Source organism: Trichosurus vulpecula, chromosome 4 (genome assembly GCF_011100635.1).
Source record: "Trichosurus vulpecula isolate mTriVul1 chromosome 4, mTriVul1.pri, whole genome shotgun sequence".
NCBI classification, from domain to species: Eukaryota; Metazoa; Chordata; class Mammalia; order Diprotodontia; family Phalangeridae; genus Trichosurus; species Trichosurus vulpecula.
Window position 1 is genome coordinate 288040629 of NC_050576.1, and position 15836 is coordinate 288056464.

The 15836-nt window shown below is 35.0% G+C and overlaps 1 protein-coding gene across 1 annotated transcript in view; it reads left to right on the plus strand.

The window, feature by feature from the left end:
• The window catches only part of IKZF2 (IKAROS family zinc finger 2), a 191090-nt gene extending 184665 nt beyond the window's left edge, over positions 1-6425 (plus strand). The window contains exon 8 of the mRNA XM_036756220.1: positions 5701-6425. Coding sequence (XP_036612115.1) covers positions 5701-6425 — 725 coding nt within the window. The remainder of the gene's footprint in view (positions 1-5700) is intronic.
• Positions 6426-15836: the final 9411 nt, after the last annotated feature.

Genomic DNA, 15836 nt, shown 5'->3' on the forward strand with positions numbered 1-15836 from the left:
ACAGTCCGGTTACGGGGTAGAGGAGACCTGGCATGGTAGTGATTAGGAGTCCTAGTGTCGGTGACATGCAGTGAGTCTTGTGAGTCCTCGTGTCATCGTTCGGGCACTGTTTTTTTATGCAAGGGCAAAATCTTTGTATCTTGGGGAAAAACGGCAACAACTTTTTTTTTAAATTAAAAAGGAAAATAAAAGCTATTGAGGTCTTCCTAGTGTTACTTAAATTAAGATCAAAGTAAGAAACACTGTAAAAAAATTTACAGAAGTGCTATTTGTTTCCTAAAAACAGTGATTTCTATTAGAAAGGCGCCAGAACTGGGAAAAAAATAAAAGGGCTGTGGAGGTGCCACAAGGTCTATATTTATGCTGGTTCAGTGTCTATAGCTATAACTAAATATCTAGACTTGACATGCCATCTGCATATGTAATGAAATTATTAGATTTATTTCTCAAATTTCTCTAATTCTAAGATGAGATTTCATATTTACCCCCATTTAATATAAAATATTAATCTGGATATGGACATAGATTGAGATATACAAAGAAAAGCTATACTAGAAGGTCTACCTTGAACCTGAGGTGACTCATATGGTAGAAAAATCCCACCAAAGTCCATGGCACTTCATTCATAAAATTTATTTAACAGATATTTAGTGCTTGCTATGTTTATAATGCTATTTGGCTACTACCTGGATATAGAGAAGTATATAATTATAAAGCTTCCCTCAAAAATCTGAGACTTTAGTTTGGAAGACAAGATGTACAAATGTAAAAAATTAAATAATACTACAATGCAATTACACAAGAGATGTCATGAGGTAGCCAGTACATAATTGAATATGAAGTATTCCTAGGAGAGAGAGATCACTATGAATTAAGTGCTGTGGAGGTCATGAATTAGATGCTGGTATTTCAAAAACAGTTGTTCATGCAGGAGAGGTTATGAACTTCCTTGAAAAAGCTAAACTCATCCCTGCTATGGCAGAAACCAAGATTGCTTCAGCAATATTCTTTGGATAATGCCCATCAAGCATCATCTCTTTCTTACATTAACTCTAGCTCATTTGTGTTTAGTCAGTTCTCTGTCTCAACCTGACACTTGCTTTGTTTTTGTTGTTTACCTTTGTAGTCCTCAATGTATAAAATGGTCTTGCTCCAAAAACTAATTTCCCAGCCTGCTGTTAGGTATTGGAACACATTTTTTCCCCCTGGAAGTAATATAAATGGTGGTTAGGTACCCATACCAGTCTTCCTAAAGCCTGTTTGACTTCGAATATATCTGAAATGTAGTACTGTACAAGTCAGATTCTGTAACTTAGTCACCATATATAATCATTTTTCTATGTTAGTAATAGCTGACATTTATGTAGCTTATACTGTGACAAAATAATTTGCAACCTGTATTTTATTTGATCCTAGCAATAATCTTATGAGTAGTAGAGGTATTATCTCTACTTATAGTCAGGGAGACTGAGGCTGTAGACATATGACTTGCCCCTAGTCATGCAGCTAACAACATGCTCTGAGAAGTAAATCTAGATCTCTAAAATAGACTATACTTACTCTCTATATGGAAAAACCATGTTAAAAATTCTAATTTGAAATGCTGTTGATACATTCACATTCATTTATTCATCTATCAATTATCAAGCTCTGTTTATGTGAAAGACATTCTTACTATCTCTTTCTTACCCCTGCCTTCCCTACAAACAGAATCCACAATTTCCCCTCTTATTTCAATTTGACAAAGCTGGATTAGGCCTTTATCATGTGCAAGGCACCGTATTAGATTGCCAGGGTTACAAAGAAACAAAACAGTCCCTGCTCTCAGGTAGCTTTTAATCTGCTTTGGTTATAGAACCTATTAAATGCAGGTAGGTAAACACAATGTAGTTTCAAGAGAGAGAGAGCATACAAAATTAGGAAAGAAGTGCCTCCTGAATTGCACTTTGAAGCAAACTTTGGATTCTAAGGTAGAGGAAATACTGTATGCTGGCATTGGAGGCCAAGTGCAGAACACTGCTGGTAGTCCAGCTATTTTGACTTAGAATGGATAGTTCTACTTCAGTCCTTTTTATCGTCCAGGTACTAGGAGCTATATTTCCTTGAGTTCCAAGATTCTGGGCGGCTTGTATAAAGGCAGGAAGTGGGGGCGGTAGGAGGGAATGGAAAGAGAAATGGAAAATCCTACCATAGGGAGTAAGGATTTGTGGAAGTCAATGGCTCATTCCTTTTATAATCTCCATGAAAACTGCTTATTCCAGGCCTGTCAATTCCTTCTTCTAGTCTTCAGACTTAGTGGTTTTCTTCCCTTTCCACAGCAATCACCCCTGCCTTCCAGCTTGTTTTGATTTGTTTTTCTTTCCCAGCCCACTGTAGAACAGAAGAAACTAGCTTCAGTTTTCCCTTGCTGTCCTGACTCTAAAGTAAGGACTCAGCTTTTCTGAGGTGTTTATTGTTATTTTAAAGTAAGAAAAAATAGTAAATAGTCACAGTCTAAAAGAATTCTTAACCCCCACATACTCTTCCACTCACATATTTCTTCCTTTCCCTTTAAAGTTAGAGGAAAAAGGGATGGAGGAGTGAAGAAAATTCCAAGTTGTAACAACAAGAACAGCTGTGTCTGTTTACCAGCAGCTTCTCAGTATTTTACTTTCCTTTCTGGTCTTCGAATTTGTTGATTATCACTCTTCATGACCACATTTCAGTGTTTTCAGAGTCTTAGAGGGAACATAGTACCCATCGAATGTGATCACTTTCCTGAGGAAACAATAAAAGAAACAGGTTCCTTCTTTGTTACAATATACTTCACAAATAATGATCATTGAATTTCTTAAGAACTTTTAAAAAACTTTTTTATATTAGTTTATGCCTCAGATAATGTTCCTTAGCCATGGTAGTTGTTTCTTCTTTGTCTGCTGGCTTCTTAACTACAACTATAGATACATATCTAAAATGAATAAATCTTATGACTCTTACCTTGGAATTCTTCGAAGCCTTTGGCACTGAGATAATATTAGTTGGAAGCTGTGTTGTAATCTGGTATTTTTTCCCTTAATTTTCCCCACTCTAAAGTGCTTTTCCTAGGAGTAAAAATAAGGGTTAATTTATATCAGCATTCTTGTATAGTGTTTACCAGTATACAGTCATCTGGATTAAAATTCCTTCAAGTATGGCATCTTTCTAAAACAGTACACTGACATTTAGAAGGTCAGACATATTAGAAAAAGTGTAAATATGTCTGCATTACCTATCCAGTGACTCTGCTTTTTGTGGTCACCACATCTCTGAGGAGCCTAGGTTACAGATCACAATCTGTTTGATGCCTGATATTTTAAAAGATGAAATGAACTGTCCAAAGCTAATGATCATTGAGAGAGAGAAATTATTTTTCGAGTTAAACATAGATGCTCTTTTGCATTTTATAAAGCATTTCCAATCTGTATATACAATTATACAAACGTGTGTGTATATGTGTGTGTGTGTGTATGTTTGTGTGCATAAAAAATCACCATCCATATGCTTACATAGACATGTATATAAATCTATATGTATACACATGCATATTGATACATATGTAAACTACAAAGATTTTTCATATATGGAAAACAAAGTTATGGTGTACTTGTACACACTCTATCACATTTATGGTTTTGAATAAATATAGCAACGTATAGGAAGTAATAATGCTTTTAAATCAATACAGAGATATCAACATGTCTGTGTCAGAGTTTCCAATTAAACTGTAAATAGCCATATACATTTATTCTCATTTAATAGAAGACTTCACTTTTTTATTTTTTGATGACATTATTCTCTAGGGAGTCCCTGATTTAAATACATCCTTTCCATAGGAATAGCTGTTCTAATACAGTCATGGCAGGAGTGGGACCAAGACTTCTTCTTTCCTCACAGATGTTGTTATCATACCTAGGGAGGCTGGGAATGGATCCTGGGAAGTTCATCTGTGAGAGCAGAAAGCAGCAGCCAGAGCCCTTCCAAGGGCCTCATCCTCTCTTCCATACTATGGGAGTAGTAACAGAGAAGTTCTCTGTCCTGATATTCCCTAATCTAACCCTTATGCTTTGACCACATTGCTAAGTGGGGTGATAGGAGAAGGGAGCATTAGAACCAGGTTAGACATCCTTGTCTGGAGAGCCTATTTTTCCCTATATATCTGGTATGTGTATTACCCTCTAGTGTGTTTGTCTCTGGAAACTGAGTTACCCTTCAGTTCATTTCATCATATCTTATTTCTTCATTCATTCATTCATTAAACATTTGTTAAGCTCTTACAATATACAAAGCACCATAAGCTAGTTTTACAGATGAGGAAACTGAGGCAAACAGTTAAGTGACTTTCCTGGGGTCACACAGTTACTAAGTTTCTGAGGCCAAATTTGAACTCAGGTCTTCCAGACCCCAGGCCCAGTGCTTTATCCACTGCACCACTTAGCTGCTCCCTGCAATATGCAAAGCACCATAAGCTGCTTGGTCAAGTTTTAGGCTCAGAACATACCATAGGGACAGAAAGTAATGAAATTGTGGCCAGCAACATGCCCTTTTCCTTAAAAAGACTTTCTGAGCTGTTCCATATTGTCTAAGGCAGGAGTGTGGAACCTGCAGCTTCAAGGCCACATGTGGCCTCCTAGGTCTTTGGGTGTGGCCTTTTGACCAAGTCCAAGTCTTACAGAACAAATTGTCTTATTAAGGGGATTTGTTCTGTGACATTTGGATTCAGTGAAATGGCTTCACTTGAGGACCTAGAAAGCCCCCTGTGGCCTCAAGGCCACAGGTTCCCCACCCCTGGTCTAAGGCATGTGATAATCCTAGGAACACTAACTAACAGGATCCTGTGATTACTGAGAGAATATAGAAGAAATTTAAAAGTGTTATTAAATATTTAAAATATAATAAATATTTAATAATAAATATTATTAAATAATTATTAAATAATAAATAAACAGTTTATTGAAATATTGTTAAATAAATGGATATTAAATAAAATGATATTAACAACATAAACAATGTCAATGATGTGATATAATCATTACTCCTACTCTGGAAAGGCACAAAAAGTGCAGATGACTCTATGGACCTACAGGCATCTGCTCTTTTGCAACTGGTTTAATCTAGTTCTAGGTTCTGCACAAGGAAGACTCTGTTGTGATGATGGTGATTGTTTTCCCTCATTATTAACCTCTTCTTTCTAACCTTTAATTCATTAAGATCAAAATTAACTACTTTCTTTAGGTCTTGTTTTTTTTCTTTCTGATTACTTTTATTTGCACAGGTTTGTTTGAATAATTCCTCATAATATGTATTGAATCTCTATTTTTATTAATGATGACCTGATTTTTAAAAATATTAAATAACAAATATTGAAAACTAAAAATGACACGGTGACGCTAAGACTTTGGTTCTTATTATTGCTGTCAACATCAGTGAAAAATACATCCTTAAAAGGGCCATTCCTCTAAACGTAAATGATTATTGAAATTTTTGTGACTAATTATGCTTTGGGGTTAATCCCACATAATATACAAGTTGTTCATTTTAGTAGAGTCAATTGAAAAAGGATGGAAAACAAAGAATTTTATGAAATTAGAGGGTTGGGTTGAATTTGCCTCCTTTCAATAATCTAAAAGAATGTTTTTCTTTTACAAATTTTGGTTTTTTGTTTATGTTTTTGTCATTGTCTAGGAGAGAAGCTCATGAGATTCGGCTACCCAGACATTCACTTTGATATGAACTTAACCTATGAAAAAGAGGCTGAGCTGATGCAGTCTCATATGATGGACCAAGCGATCAACAACGCAATCACCTACCTTGGAGCTGAAGCACTTCACCCCCTGATGCAGCACACACCAAACACAATCGCAGAGGTCGCCCCAGTCATCGGCTCGGCTTATACTCAGGTCTATCATCCTAATAGGATAGAAAGGCCCGTTAGCAGGGAAACCTCTGATAGTCATGAGAACAACATGGATGGCCCCATTTCTCTCATCAGACCAAAGAGTCGACCCCAGGAAAGAGAGGCCTCTCCCAGCCATAGCTGCCTGGATTCTACTGACTCAGAAAGCAGCCATGATGATCGCCAGTCCTACCAAGGAAACCCTGCCTTAAATCCCAAAAGGAAGCAAAGCCCAACTTACATGAAGGAGGATGTGAAGGCTTTGGATGCCACAAAGGCTTCTAAGGGCTCTCTGAAGGACATCTACAAGGTCTTCAATGGAGAGGGGGAACAGATTAGAGCCTTTAAGTGTGAGCACTGCAGAGTCCTGTTCCTAGACCATGTCATGTACACAATTCACATGGGTTGTCATGGCTATCGGGACCCGTTAGAATGCAACATCTGTGGCTACCGAAGCCAGGACCGTTACGAGTTCTCATCACACATTGTTCGAGGGGAGCACACATTCCACTAGGCCTTTTTCTTTCCAAAGGGGACCCTTATGAAGTAAAAAACTGCACATGAAGAAATACTGCACTTACAATCCCACTTGCTCAGACATTAACTTAACCTTTTTACAAAAAAAAAGAAAAATTATTACGGTCAATAATTCTTATTTTATGGACCCAGTCTCATTTGCTCTACCTAACTATCAGGAAGGAAAAGAGGGAGGGAAGGGATGGGACTAATTGCTGTTTTTTTTCTTTTTGTCACTTGGCTTATTTTGTGGGAATTGAAGGGCAGTTCACTTTTGCAATGGTTGGCTGTAAGTTATATTATGCTTTGAAAAGTCACTCAGCTCACATTAGGTTCAACTAAAAGAGGCTGATTTGCCATTCATTTTCAGGATGGTGATCTTGGACAGGAAAGTGGAGAGTTTTCATAGTAAGACTTTCTTGTAACAATAGTAAAAAAAAAAGAGTAGAAGGAATTTTTACTCTCTAAAGAAGAAATGTTTTCAAAATATAAATTGTTTTTCTGTAAAGATCTTTGATCATAAATCAAACACAATATTCTTTTCAATGATACTTCCTAGGATGAGCTATGGTCATGGGTTCTGTGTTTACTTCCTTTTCTGGAACTTCTAATATGATCTATAGACCATTGTACCACTTAGCAGTTTCATATTACAAGGGGTTAGGACCACCTACAGTACTTTTAAAGTCCTGCTGTCTTATTTTTCTAAACTAAAGAAGCACCTTTTTAGACTTGCTGTTTTTCCATAGTTTTGGGGACTGGCATTTTGTAGACACCCTGACAGCCTTACTTTTAATATGTTTTATGATTAATATTTTTACCTGGTTTTCAGAGTAATACAGTTTAGGAGTGGCTATGAGGCAGTAGTTTTCTGGAGGTGTTCTGCTGCTCTTTGAAAAAAAAATTAAGTTATAAACTATGTCCTGGTAGTAGAATGTGCTTGGTTTTTTTTAAGATATGCATTCAGTTGTCATTTTATCAGCAACAGTGTTAAACCAGTCAGCAGCATACACTATTAAGGCTGACAGTTGGGAAAACACTAGAAACCTCTTTTCTGATAGTGTGTTAGTTTGTTTAATCTGCAACTCCCCAGTATTCTGCTCCATAGTCAAGTCTTTTAAGTCTTGCCTACTGTCTCTTTCTATTCTATAAATCTTCAAAGGTCAATGCTCAGTTTGACTTGAATGTGCTTATTTAAAAAAAAAAGGTGATCAAAAACAAAAAGTATACCTAGTGCTGATACCAACTATGGCTGTTTTTCTGTGATTTTTTTCCAGTGTTGATATTTAGCACATTTAAGTTGAGGAAAAAGAAAACTGCTTTGCAATATTTTGGTTGGGCTGCAGATTAAAAATATAATAATAACGTTCACTTTCACCCTTCCTTTGACCCTGGATAGGGACAGAATTATTACTTAGATGGTCTCTTGGCCAAAATCACTTGCTTCCTTTTTACTAATCCCTTTCAACAATTGTTTCCTCTGTTGCTTAGACTTTGAGATATGAACTATAGGCCTTTAACACCCTATTTTCCTCCTCTCTATCTGTGCTTACTCTATCTGTGCTTACTATAGATGGACATTTTGCATAGGTAGATGTTCCTTGTATTTATGAGGGTGCTAATTTTATTCAACACAGTCCAACAGCATTAGAAGGGAACAGCTGAGTGGTATAGTGATTAAAGTTTTTGTTCATTTGTTTATTTTTACAGGGACATACTTGGCAGATAGAACATGTAACCTGTCTTTAGGAAGGATAGGCTAGACGGTGGTCAGATTATACCTGATGGCCATTTTTGACATGAAATACCATTAAGTGGTAGTTAATGACTACTGCAGAAGTGCATCAGATATAATGCAGCATGATGCATTTCTTTTCATGGTACAACGTGAGAATGATCAAGAGTAGAGAAAGCTGAACATGAATAGGGCTCAGATATAAAAATCTAGTCTGTATTACTCAACTCAGTTTTCCACTTTGTCTTCTACTTCTTATCCAGATAGCTCCTAAGCACTCATGCAAATGGAGTCACATAGAACTAGGGAGAACTGGTTACAACTCACCGCTCCCTTCTCATCTTTTTCCCCCCAGACCTTGATAAAACTAATCTATTGGTAATGACCACTTATTTTTTAATCCAAAAGTATCCATCAACACATGAATGAGAAACACATTAGAATGTTAGCTGTATCATTTCTTCTTTGCCTCATGGTACATTGTGAACATCAATTTTATTTTGCTATAAGATCTTGTACAATGAGCCACGAAAGGAAAAAAAAATCTATTTAGCAATTACTACTTGTTCTTCTCCCAGTTCTTCCTGATCTTGTTTTTTCTTCTTTCTATTTTCACATTTCTAGAGAAGACAAGTGACCAATAATCAACAGTATTGTAGGGGGTTGGGAGTTATTTGTGGTGGTGGCCCTTTGCATTTAAGAAGCACTTTGGGCAACAACCAATATGCTAAGAACTTAACTTGGAAATTTCTGCTGACACCACTTGTGAATTTTCCTGCTTTTTTCTGTCAGTTCATTAGGTCACCTAGAAACATATGTTTTGGGCATAAACAAATGACCCCAAAGAATTATATAGAGGCCCCCCCAAATCACTCATGCTCTACTTTACTATTCCTTCTAGTCTATGTTCTTGACAATACGTCTGCTGCAAGCATAGACTTTTATCCTTAGCCTAAATGGATGGAGATTTTCAGTATGAAGGTGGTATTAGCATAAGTAGGGAGAGTGGCCAAAAGAGACGGGGTCATTGCAAATTTTGTAGGTAAATAATATCTTGGGAGAAGTAGTAGTATGGGAAAAAGGCTCTGAAGGACTCTAATTATAGCATTTTCTGTAAAGAAAATGTGAAAGATAACATGACTAATGTGACAATTAGATACCAAATAATCAGGTAGGAAATTTTATTATAGGCATTGTTTACATACAGTTTATTTCAGTGAAACTGTACATCACAGAATGTACTGAAGAGAATTATGGGTAACCTGTACTTTCTTTTTTGGCAAAAATTCAGACATTTATAAAATCGATCCATATTCATTTGATTCCAGTTCTTGTTTAAGACGAGAAATAATGTGCCAGAGCCAGGACAACAAGGTTTAGTTGGGCCCAAGGCAAGGTTTGAAAATGGTACCCTTTGTGTTACAATCTAAGCAAGACTTTGAGTTTTCATTCTATCATATAGGACTTGTCTTAGGTAAACAAATACATGCCGTGTTTAGTAGGGTTTCCTGGCATTAAAAATGGGCATTTATGAAAAGTAATATTAAAAACCTCAGTTACCAACTCAACCACCTCCATAAGTTGCACCATAGGCAGCTACCTTTTTGTCTCCCTCCACCCCACTCCCCCACCCCTCCCCAAGCCCTTGCTGTGTGCTTCCTATATGCCAACTGGTAATAATTTCCTCTAAAAAGAAAATTATAGTTGGGCTGTCAACAAGTGAAAGTCATCAGCAGGCTAATTCAAAGAGATTTTGTATTATTAAAAAATAATTGTTGAGAGTTTTCTTGAAGGAGAAAATGGGATTTATTCTGAATAGGATTTATACCCAGCTGCAAAGTAAGGAGTGTCACTCCTACATAAGAGCAGTTGGTGAGCGTGAGTCACAGTCACTGGATTTTTTTTTTTAGATATGGATAAGGGAAATAGACTTCGATAAGAATTTTTTTTTAAAAAAACTTTTGATATGAAAATGCAGTTGTCATTGTTGGGAAAAATGCATGAAAAAACACAACAAAATTATGGCTAATTCCTGAGATGTTTAATTTTGTTTTCTCCTTTTAATTTGCTAGACTGTGACAAAAAACCACTGAAGGAGCTTCTCTTGGTGCACAAAACCTTCATGAGCTCCTGTTTAGGATCAGTAGTGATTGTTCCGTTATTACAGTCACTGTCTTATAGAAAGGATTTTCTGCAAGACCAGCTTATCACACATATCCAAATATTTAAATAAGTTTGACTTCCTAAGGGCAGTCCATAAAAAAGGAAAGAAATGAGGAACCATATTTCCTTGTTGGTATATGGAAAAGAGAGAGAGGAATTCATTAGTAAGTTTGATCAACTTTTACCCAGAGTATTAATATCTCAGCTACTTATTTCAGAAAAATCATGCAATGTCTGTTGCTGTTTACAAGTGAAAAACAGAATTTATGCCAGAGAAAACATAATACTTTCTAAGTCATTTTGAAGTGATTTAATTCATATCACCTCTAAATCACTCCCTGGGGTATTCAGGACAAAAGCAAAAAAAAAGAGTCTAGCAGCTATTATCACCAAAACATAATTACCATGAGAAAGATTTAATATATTTTCAAAAACTACAGATTGTTTGCGCTGGATAAAAGAATGAGTAGCATTTGTTTAACTGATAGTTAACACCCCCCCCCTTTTCCTGTGGATTACATTGCTCTACTCTGAGTTCTCTACTTTTATATGATTTTCATGAGAACTGTGTGAATGAGGCTGATCTTAAAATAGAAAACTCTCCAACAGATACCCCAAAGAAAAGAATTGAGTTTAAAATGTTGAGTTTTTTGTGTATTTTTTTCTAATAGTTTCAGTAGACTTTTGAGCATTTTTGGTTTTTAAACCCTGGGTTTCTACAAATTAATTGAAGTTTATAGTAACTGGAATCTTAAGATACTGAAATTTAGTGTATTAAATACTTCTAAAATTTAATTATATTTGTGCCTTTCAAAATACAGTTAGAAAGTCAGTTATCTAAGTATTGGTTTAGACAGCTTTAATATATATTTTTTAAAAATCACTTAAAAACTGAGCATCCTATATTTCAGCCTTGTAAAAATAGGACAAAACTGCTATGGTAACATATGCTTACAAACGCAGAGACTTATTGCTCAACTGTCTAAAGAAAATAACTTTTAAAACACTTTTGAATATCTCTTATGAAATTTGATGGTATTTCAGACTGACCACTACCTACTAGATTGTGCAGATGAGATTTGAGATGGAGAAAAAAAAAACTTAGCTGTGAAATATTAAGCTGTGTGATTTTTTTTCAGGAAGAATGAGTTCTGTATCATAAGGTTTTATTAGTTTAATTCTTTGTTAAAATAAAATGCAGTATTGTGTTGGTACTCTCAGAAATGGACTAGTATTCTAGTCATGAGTCCTCAATCTCTTAACTGATCGTCAGTAGAATAGTCCTAAAAAGTCAGGTAATTCACAGTCCTTGAACAAAACTGAATAGAGCAGTCAGATCACGTTGTTACTCTCCAAATGCAAGGTCAATGGGTGATATATTGTGGTTGTATATTTATCTGCTGTAGGTTTATTTGTATATGACAGCTTTTTAAAAATGAGCTGCTGGTTACAAGAAGCTAACAAAATATGACCAAGAAGCTGTGATATGCTAGTGTTCCTCCGCATCATAGTATATTGTTAGGCCAAAATAATATGACCTGATAAATTTTTATTATTCTTACAGAAATTTAAAATTGACATTTCCATATGGTATTTAAGAAAAATTCTCTTTCTGCCCATTTAGTCTTCTCTTGCAGTACTGTAAGTTTGTGGTAATCACATGCACTTTCTGCCTGGGAACATATTCACAATTCTATTTATGGGCACTTTTCCCATACAACACTGTATATGTGTGTTTCTCTATATAAGTTTGTGAATTAATCTTTATCCCATACAAAGAGTGGTACAAGGATGACTAGTTTTCTATGGTTTTCTTTTTATTGTGAATAAAATATAAAATGGAGAGGCCCTCTGCTAAGCACCACAAAGTACAGATATGACTTCATGTAGGTACAAATAAGCCAGCTTGCAGTGAATTGGGCCCTTCGGATTACCTCAAGTGACACACAGTAAGAAAAGCTTCTTGAACGGGGGTAGAGGTCACTGAATCCCCTACTATGCACTTACCAGGATTTGATATTACTTACTGGAAATGGATGTTTGTGTTTTGTTGTTTGGTTGTTATTATTGTTTCTCTGAATACACTGTAACAAGGGAAGGACTTGGGTTTTGTTTTTTATTTTGTAGTAGCTAAAATTCTGAAGCTGTGATCAACAATTTAAATAACTGTCAAGCACTCTCAGATCTTGAATATATTCACTTCCTGTTCCATGTAGCAAAGTTCTCTTTATCGTCTCTGTGTTAAATTATGTAAAATCTCACCCTATTTCTGTCTCTTTACCTCAATTTGAAGACTAGGCTACCTATTTTTTCCAATTATTTCCATCTCTGTGTTTTTTTCCCCTTTTGTTCATTGGCTGTATAGTCTGTTTACATATTTTTGTACTCAAGTGTAGTTTTATATTAAAAAGAAAAAAAAAAGAAAAATAGTAAACTTAATGAAAAATATAAGGTACATAGTCTTTGTAACACTTTCACTTTCACAAATAGGGTACCTGAAAATATAACTCCATAAATTATATAATTGTACCTATGGTATGCTTGCCTTTTTTGTTGATTTTTACTTGCTGGTTGTATTTTCCCCTCCTCTCTACCCCAAATATAAATTGTTTTATAAGACATTGGGAACTTTTCATGCAGATGTTTAGAAAGATTTAAAAATTGTAAAGTAAAAAGTCTTTTACTTTTTCTCTTGGAAGAAAATGCTTTAAAAATATTATTATTGGTATTCCAGGTTGGGGATTTTCCTAGACCCCACCTTTGCTCTTCATAGATGGACCTTTCAGAATATGCTGTTTGCAAATTCAGAATGATTACTTATGCTATTCAGTTCACAAGATCCATTCATTTTATTTCTGTTCAAGTGCAATACTTCCCTAGAAATCTTAAAAATGGAGTTGGTTTTTACCCCTTTTTTGACCTACACTTAGTACACACCAATACCTTCAAGTTACAGTATTTTAAAGAACAACAAAAAAAGCAAAAAATTAAGAGGAAGCACCCAATAATGAAGAGGCTATAGAAATGAAGTGTGGAAGACACAGCCCTAATTTCACAGTATATTTATTCAGACTAAATTCTCCATTTAAAACGGTGGGACTTTAGAGGAATAAATAGGCCTGAAAGTTGACATTTTAAAATTTAAAACTTATTCTCCTGTTTTGACTCTTGTCCAATGTTATAAATTAAGGAATGCTTTTTTTTCTTTTTAAAACAATTTCTTTAAATGTAAAGAAAAGCACTTAACATAATTTTTTTAAAAAAATATACATATTGTCTGAGAGTACAGAAAAATTTATTTGGAGCAATCTCATTTTCATAAATTTAGGTGAGGATTATTTTACATATCATACGTATTTATATGTAGTGTGCTGGGGTTTTGTTTTTTTGTTTTGTTTTGCTTTGGTGTGTGTGTGTGTGTGTGTGTGTGTGTGTGTGTGTGTGTGTGTGTGTGTTTTACATCTGTTCCCTGTAGAAAACTGCTGTTATGTAAATACATGGTTAGGTAAAAGATAAATAAAAAAATCTGTGGCATTTCTTTTAAAAGCAGTTTACTACATTTGTACAGTAGCCATGTGTCTTGGCCATTTTAGATTTATGTTTTCTTTTAACAATACCAAAGGTAATTGGACTATCTTACAGACTAATAATTGCTTGACAAATTCCTAGGATATTTTGAGTTTTAGAAGCAAAAAATAGTTCCAACCAGTAAACCTCATTTTTTCAAACTTATTTGGAAAAAAGAAAAGCCTATTATTTATATATTATATATATATATCTATGTCTATGTATGTGTACGCCATATAGACATAGACATATATAGGTATATAGATACAGGTATGAACATATATATATATATATATATGTAGAAATACATATCTCAGACCTTGTATGCCAGGCTTCTTCAGTTTGGGTGTCATTTTTAGGGCTTAAATATTTACCTCCAGTGATGGGGTTTACTATGTAAAGTTCAGATATAGCCTTTGCAGCCACATCACAAATCACCCTGTTCTTTATCTTATTGAAGACCTCTGCTAAATGGTTTTATCACTGCAGACTGAAATACAGGATTTGTATTTTTTTTTACTTTGATACACATGCGTACATGGTTTCTACGTGTATGTGTGTGCTGTAAATGTGTATGAGTGTTGTATATGCATGTGTGAGTGTCTGTGTGTGTGTGTAAAACTAAAGAATCTGCAGAAACTTTGTAATACTTTGTGAAAAGGATTATATTATAAAGGTTTGTACTGTCTGAGTGCACAGCTACTGGAATAAATTTAGGGAATCTCAGGAACAAGCATATAATTTGTCCAAGATTTATTTCTTTTCAGAAGTGTAAGTGCAGTTTTTAATTCTGTATATTATTTAATATTTTACCAATAAAAATAAACTTCTGACATAAAAAGGCCTTTTTATAAAAAAAACACACCCTTCGGTGAAAATGATATTCACATCTTGTTCCGTACAAAAAAGTTTGAAATATTTGATGGTAACAAGCTTGTTTAAAATGGATCAAATAGGATGCTGTCATTAACTATGTGCTAATTAAATACACATTTTTTCATGACATGTTTAGAAGCAACTGAAATTATTAACACTTCACAACATTTTTTGTCTACCTTTATTACACAGCCCAGAAATCCCATGCAACTTAATATTTGATGACTTAATGGTAATAATAGCTTATTTTTGTACAGCACTTTAAGGTCTACAAAGTACTTTACTGTGCATAAAGGAAGTAACATGACCCCATGGGCCTGGAGTCAGAAAGCCTTGAATTCAAATGGCCTCATACGCTTAGCAGATGTGTGAGTCACCCTGGACAAATATGTATGTGTGTGTATACACACACACATACATATGTACATGTACATATATGTATGCATGTATATCTATGCACAGAAAGAAGAAAAAACAGGAAAAGGCATTAGCCAAAGGGAACTTTTAATTCATTAGTTATATCAATATTCAAGATAAATTCTTTAATAATAATAAAAAGATATGCATTTTCAAATGCTGATCTTGATGAGATGTTTTAAAACTTAGAATGTCACACCCTTGTTCTATGAAATTTGGGTTTAGTCAAAGAGCCACACTTGAGGACCTAGAGGGCCACATGTGGCCTCAAGGCGGCAGGTTCCCCAACCCTGTTCTAAGATCATGTGGCTACTTCTTCCTAATAAAGCTTTTAAAACAAATTATAGCTGATAATTGAGGATATCATCTTCTACACCCAGTTCTCTTCCAAATCTCTCAGGTCCTTGTGTCTGAGATTGGCAAAAGGTCCTTGGGGGTTATGACAGTTCCATGTTCACATCACTAGCAAAGTAAGTTGTAAAGGCAGAACTTGGAACTCAGGATCTATGATTCCAAGGCAAGGGTCATTCTGCTACACCATGTTGCCTCTCCCAAATCATTAACTGATGTTGTTTTGAGTCTTTAATTTGCAAAATCCTAATGATCTAACATTTCTTTTAGAAGGAACAATTTTACTTCTCTATAGTTATA